The sequence below is a fragment of the Phaseolus vulgaris genome, chromosome 3, assembly GCF_051622355.1.
Source record: "Phaseolus vulgaris cultivar YP4 chromosome 3, ASM5162235v1, whole genome shotgun sequence".
Classification (NCBI taxonomy): domain Eukaryota; kingdom Viridiplantae; phylum Streptophyta; class Magnoliopsida; order Fabales; family Fabaceae; genus Phaseolus; species Phaseolus vulgaris.
In genome coordinates this window covers 44236097-44242943 of record NC_143500.1, presented here as the reverse complement: position 1 = coordinate 44242943, position 6847 = coordinate 44236097, and the positions used below count along the sequence as shown (strand labels likewise).

The 6847-nt window shown below is 34.2% G+C and overlaps 1 protein-coding gene across 1 annotated transcript; it reads right to left on the bottom strand.

The window, feature by feature from the left end:
- Positions 1 to 2505: 2505 nt before the first annotated feature.
- On the bottom strand, positions 2506 to 6447 carry LOC137807894 (protein neprosin). The gene is made up of 7 exons (XM_068608737.1): positions 5581 to 6447; positions 5399 to 5485; positions 4998 to 5198; positions 4355 to 4519; positions 4103 to 4156; positions 3871 to 4017; positions 2506 to 3154 (listed from the first exon to the last, which is right to left on the bottom strand). The coding sequence occupies exons 1-7, from the start codon at positions 5968 to 5970 to the stop codon at positions 2777 to 2779; spliced, it is 1422 nt and encodes a 473-aa protein (XP_068464838.1). The 5' UTR covers positions 5971 to 6447; the 3' UTR covers positions 2506 to 2776.
- Positions 6448 to 6847: the final 400 nt, after the last annotated feature.

Here is a 6847-nt window from a genome sequence, read left to right as displayed (position 1 = left end):
TTATAAGTTTAATATAGACTATAAAGGTGTGAAAAATGTTAGTATAAAAATTATATTAAAGATTTGACCACAAGTTTATGAAAATGTGTTGGAGAGTATATTTTGCTTATAGAGATTATGATTTCATTTAGACTCATTTTTGTACTAAAGTAGTAAATGTAGTCTTTATAGAAGTTTTGTCTATCGATGTTAGCGTGCTAACTTGTGGCATTGGTTTCACCAAAAATGATGTCTAGAAAAAATTCATGTTATTTCTAAGTTTAGATATAGAAAATGATTAAACTAATATTGAGGTCAACATAAAAGTTGTCAATAATTCTATTTTCTTTTAAATAAGATAAAAAAAATAATTTGTTAGAATTAATATAACTATAGATATAACTTTTGTGTGCTGTGAGAAGTTTAAGTAATCTTTTATCTAAAGTAAGTTAAAAGGGTCATTATAACCAGTTATACTATCTTTACTAGTCTCTAGTAGATGAGTTAAGTAAAGACACTGAAAGTGAAAATAACTTGCTTAGTTTTTAGTGTTATTAAATTAAAAGGTAAAAGGGGTTTTGTTGTGATACCACATAATCTTTAATACGAACAAGTGTTCAAAGTTAAGAAGTAAGGACCACTTTAAAAACAATGGCGTCATATCCATATCAAACATACATGATGCACCTGTCTCAAAAAGCCATTCTCATGTCACTTCACATACTATTTGTTATATTTTTATTTTCCTTTTTTAAATTTACATAAATATAAATAAAATACTAAAATGACTGAAACATTGATTGTTTAATTTAATTAAATATTTTTGTATGTGTTGTAGGCACCATAAAAGTATAATGTGATTGAGTAGTAATGTAGTGGGTAATGCATTGGTCAGTGTTCTGGTTAGTCTTCCTCCGGACATGTTTTTGCAGCAGTGTCTCCTCATCATAGCTGGAGCCTCTTTGACGTTTACTTTTTGCTAGAAACTATGGTTGTTGATGGTGTACCCACATTGTGTCTTTTGTTTGTTTTCGATTCTGTTCTTATCCATGTTAATCAAGCTCTACCTCAACAATATACGGCATAAACACCATTATTGTATTTCTTTTTCACATAGGTAAAGTTTAATTTTGGAAGGACAACTAAAACATGTTTATTATTTATGTTAAGAGTGATATTGTGTAAAAAAAGAGACAAGTTGAGATGAATGTTGCATTAACTTTCCCTCAAAGAAATAAAGAAAGTAGGTCTTGCTTGGTACTGTTGGCTCTGTTCACACTACTACATTCTACAAGAAAGTGGCCTTCTCTTGCTTCAAATGCAAATCATCTTTTGATAAACCTTTCCAGATTGAGGCAGCAGAAGCCCAAACTCCTAGTAAAAAAGAAGTGTTTGTTCCATTTCCTTGCATACTCTTTCACAATACGCTTCTGGATTCCTGTCTACACCATCACTGTCCTTTATTCTTTAATCGAATGTGGTGGGGATCGCTTTGTTGTCACGCAAGAAGACTCAGTTACTATTATCAATTCTACCCTTCTCAATATTATTATCATTATAGTTTTGAAAACAAAGGATCCATATCTTGTGTCACTTCACACTTCCACCAACATCCATTTGGACACTAGGATGCAAACACCTAACCCTAGCCTACTAACACCACAACCTTATTTTCACAAGACCCATCTGCTCCCTTCTTTTTTCTTCCTGTCTAGTTTCGGATGGTCTAAGATTTAATACAATCATGACATTGACCTTTAGCTTTCAACCAATTTTCCCTTCAAAAAGGCCTTATTTATTTACTCTCTCTCACTCTATTGTTACATAGAATTTAGTGTTTTAATAGAGATTTAGTTGTTATAACTAGAGAGAGAAATATTCTTTTATTGAAATGAACAGTTTTGGAAGTGCATGGTGTCACCTCATTATGGTAAACTGGTATCTTATTTTATCGGTTGTCAAAATAATATTTTGCTAGATTTATCTCATCTCCCACTCAAAATTCAAACAACAAAACAACTGTTTATTCCGCATTGTATTTCCCAATATGCGGTATCTTAAGTATTTTTACCTCAAGTTTACTCGGGGGAAACAGTGTTTCAGTGCTAATTGGTCTTGGTTTCACTGTATAATAGTATTCAACTATTTTTTTTTATTTACAGTGCAAATTAAATGAGGACACTGCATGTACATTAAAATATTATCTTTTTATTTACCAAGAAGATAGAAGATTCAAGATAGTTAATAAATTTACTTAGTAATACTATAACAGAGAAGATATTGAAGGTTGAACGCATTTAGTCTCGGAGATATGTTTGTAATTTGGTTCTTTGAAGCTCCCCCACATGCAAAGCCACCTATGACGGATTCATTAGCAGTAAAATATAATTGTCACTAAGCATGAAAAATTATGATTCCATCTTGGAAAGACAGGCTGCATTAAATGTTTATTCACCAATTGAAAGTCAACTATTACCTGCGCAAGGTTCGAGTTTATTTGAATTGCAAAGGGGAAAGAAATAGGAATTGAAGAATACAGAACTCCTAATTTAATGTTATAAATTGACAGCATATTTTTCGTGGATTTACATAATCTCTAACAACGGAACATACTGTCTCTAACCTGTTAACCCAAAACCAAAATTAACAAATATAGCCGAACCATGTGAAGCTTATAATGAAACCAAAAATCCCCAAAAGAAAAAAAAAAGTGGGATAAAGAAAAGAATATTTATATATTTAGAACAGAGAAGCCTGTATAATAGGAACTATATAGATATGGATATATGTATGATCTTCATGGACATCTCACATTCCTTCCAGGACCTCCATAATAAAAGTAAGTTCCCCAGACATTGTTTGATCCCACCCTTATGTCATAGCAATTGGAATGGTCAGCCAGTTGGTGAATATTTGAAAGAGGAAGCAAGTTATTGTCCCAATCAACAACTTGTAAGTTTCTAAAGTAGGCTGCTTTTCTAAATCCTTCTTCTGCAAAATGGCCACTACCCATTTGAGTGCCAGTATGGTAGCCCCTTGAACGAGAATTCACTATTTCTCCTCCAAATTGTACCATGCTAGCATGGTTTCTCAAGTGGCTAAACAAGAATGCTGGCCAGTACCCAACAAGTAGCCCCGACCCAAATTCCAGCCACCAATGTCCATGCTTTGGGTCCTATACACAGAATTTCATTATGGTATCTTAGAATTATTAAAGCAAAAGAAAATGCATGTTAGTATGTTACAGCTTGACTCCAACTGTCTAACCTACATTAATGTGTTGGCATAAATGCAAACACCAAATTTTTCCCTTACGGGTTAATTAATTAATGCGTGTCTCAGTATTATAGAGTAGTTGATTACCATTATTAATGATATTATTGGAGGAGAGTAAAACTGAGGAAAAAGAAGTGGTAAGACAAAGTGAGATGCCCGTTAGAGCAAAACCAAAATAAAAGAGAAAAGCGTGTGCCGCGAAATATTGCTTTAATAAAGGAAGGAAAGGAAAAGGCTCAGCTAGAGTCGACCCCATGAAGGACACTAGTACAAGGAAAGCAAGGGAATCTTCCATTTGAATAACAATAACATGCAGAAAATTCAAAAGTAAAGGGGCAAAAAAGAAGTAAACGAATTATTGCCTCACTTAGATATGATTTTCTTTACTCTTAGTTTGATTGTGCATGTTTAGCCCTTTTTTTCTCAAAGTAAACAAGCTTCGAAATGAAGCAAATAACGGTTTGAAAAGCATAAAAGCTCAAATTAACAACAAACCACCATCCAAACCATTGAGCCTTTTGTGTTAAAGGACCCTCTTTTCTCCTTAATTGGTGTTTTCTTTTTGGTTGACTTAAGGTGATGAATTGTTTCGGGGAAAAAAAGAAAAAGACTCACCTTCCAAACCATTAAGCCAATATCAAATTGTCTGTTATTATAGATGGATCTTGGGGAGATTGCAGCCCCTATTGCTATCCTGTTGTTAGTTTGGACAAATCCTGAACATAGTAAATTGTAGCATCCAGTTGCTTGATATGCATCCGTCTGTCAAATAGCACATACTGTAAGATATTAAAGAAATGAAGGCAAAAAGAAACAAAAGAAGAAAAATGAAACGTGCATTACTTACTGTCCAATAAGTGAAGAACCTAGGATAGTTGTCTCCATATAGCTCAGGACTTACCTGAAGGAAAGCATGCTTGTTATTTAGCTAGAAATCGAAGAACTGAAAACTAAAGCAAATGATAAAGACAATTTTTATTTTTATTTTTTATCAACGATAAAGACAAATGCAATCCTAGTACATTCTTCAACACTTTCACAATATTTACTACAAAAAATGGATGACTGTGAATTTTTGGACAAGTAGATATTGACATGCCTGCCATCCAGCCTCTATGGTATTCAGATCATTGCCAAAAGATCCAGCAATAACCCATATCTGTGACAAACTGAATTCGTATGGATCGGTTACGCTGGGTGTCCATACATTTATGTTCGCTTTTGCTCCATAGTATTGATCTCCGTTTACAAAAACAACTGCATGCTGCAAAAGGATGTGTCAAAAAATCAAAATTATCAGTAGAAGTTACACATATGCGTGCATAAGAATCAACGATTTTTCCTATTGTGTGCTAAGGACTTTTATTTATTTCAATTGTTAGCTCGTTCTGAAAAAAGATTTGCATGTGGCATCCAACAGGGATACAATAACTTCCTCACGAAAATAATGATTTCCACGTTACTTTTTGGTCCACCCAGGAGGCAAACTTTCGAAAGTGGTGTCCCTTCAATGTCTTCGTTTTTGCAGTTCATGTTGAATTTTGATGAATAAGGAAAAACAGGGTTGTTCTTTTCTTTCTGGTAAAGAAAAAGGGTGGAAATGAACGCAATGCTGAGAAGATAAGAGCATACATTTTCCTCTCAAATTAATGCATTGTGAGAAACGGAAAAAATAGAGGCAAAAGGATTGAATTGGCACTGAAAGTTCAATAAACAAATTACATCCATCCGTAAGCACTAACCTCATGACCAGTGCCAGTTGAGTCCCTCCGTACTTTTCTTCCAAATCTTCTGATAGAGCTTGCTCGTAGAAAATCTTGTTCAGTTGTTCTTCTGATCGGAACAGTTCCTTCAGGGCATATTTCACCAGAATCAGTCCAAAGCTGAAAGCTCTCTGTGACTGTTTCTCCATTGTGGTGGCCCTTTGGCCTTTCTGGTGGATCCTGTAAACCTTAAGCCTCTTACTTTCTCAGTCTCTCAAATAAAATTCAATCCCCAAAATAAAACCTTTAGACGAAAAGATGAATAGTGGCTAAATTGGATTCCACCATCCCCAGAATGGTTAAACAATTCTGAGGAATGTGGATGTGTTTATGATTTGAAAAGAAAGTCAGTTTCCTTGGGTTGAGTTGGATGAAATTACCAATGGTCTTTGCCCTCTGAGCAAAGGATGGTCAAAAGCAGGCTGGTGATGAGAGAAAACACAGTCTATCAAATCCCCATCTGGACTCTGCAAGAAAGGAACAGAAACAAAGATCATTGAATCGGGAGAAGGGAAATGCAGTAGTGTCATTGTCACAGATTGTAAAGTAAAAGGAAAAATGCCTTAATTGTTTTAACAGGTGGCTTGTTAATCTTCTTGAGGTGAGCTCTGATTGTCCTGAACTTTTGCGACACTGGAGCTGGTCTGAAAGTATGGTTAGCAGTGGGGTGAGAGGGTGGTGGCAAAGGTGAATTGGAGGCAATGGGGTGAGAAAATGATGTGCCAATTGAAGTAACAAGTAGTAGCAAAACAACAAAGGCAGGTAGCGTAGGCAGTAGAGTGTTTTGGGAAGTGGAAAGCGCCAATTTCAGGGAATGATTTAGTGAAGTTGTTTCTTCTGGGGTATCATGATTTGCTTGTATGCACTGTTGTTGTCTTCTTGTGTGAGGAACTGCAAAATATGGCTCTTTCTTATGTTTTGTCCAGGAAACTGAATATGCCTTCATGTCCATACAAAACAGAAGAACTACAAAGAACAATCAATCCCCTACTTTGTTGGCTGCGTTCAAGTTTTCAAATTATAAACAACTCTTCCTACTGCTCATAACCACAGAGAGAGGAGAGAGAGTGTGAGAGAATATAGTGATTTTATTTTTATGCTCCCTCACCATCCCATCAAAACTAGGACCAGAACCCGAATAGGTGGGGTTTCATTTTCCAAATTTACTTTTACCTCGCTAAGGAAAGGACTCTCTACACACACTCCAATAACTAAACACAAAAAAATAATAAGCCAAAACTTATGTGATGCTACATCATGGATTCTTCTTGTTAACAAAGGTTTTGTACTAAATAATCAGAATAAGAATATAAACCCAAACATTTACATTGGAACTTCTACTACAAACCACGATATCTTTTGTTTGAAGCTAGGGTCTTCTTTCTTATTGAATTCAACTGAAATTTTTTCCACCTAACCGTGTAAAGGCATTACAACCCTAAATAGACCGGCAATTTATTTCTTTAACTCTCTCTTTTAATTTAATAAATAAACAACTTAGAATGTTTTTTTTTTAAGTAATCACTCTAATTAAGACTTTTTTTTATTGTTGAAAAATTTAAGAAGTATATTTGAAGTTTTGGTTGGTCATAGCAAATGATGAATATCAACTAGAATATTCAATTTAGTTAGAAACATATGAAATTTTGGTCAAATTGTTGTTCTATCTTTTTTCTATGACATGTGTCCTTTTTATATTTGGTCTGCTCTCTCATTTCTTTATATCTTCTGATTTTAATTTTTTTTAATATTAAATTGTAATTTCTAATTCTAAGATCAATTCAAGTTATAATAGTATGAAGAAGTAATAATCACATTGTTAAATTTAA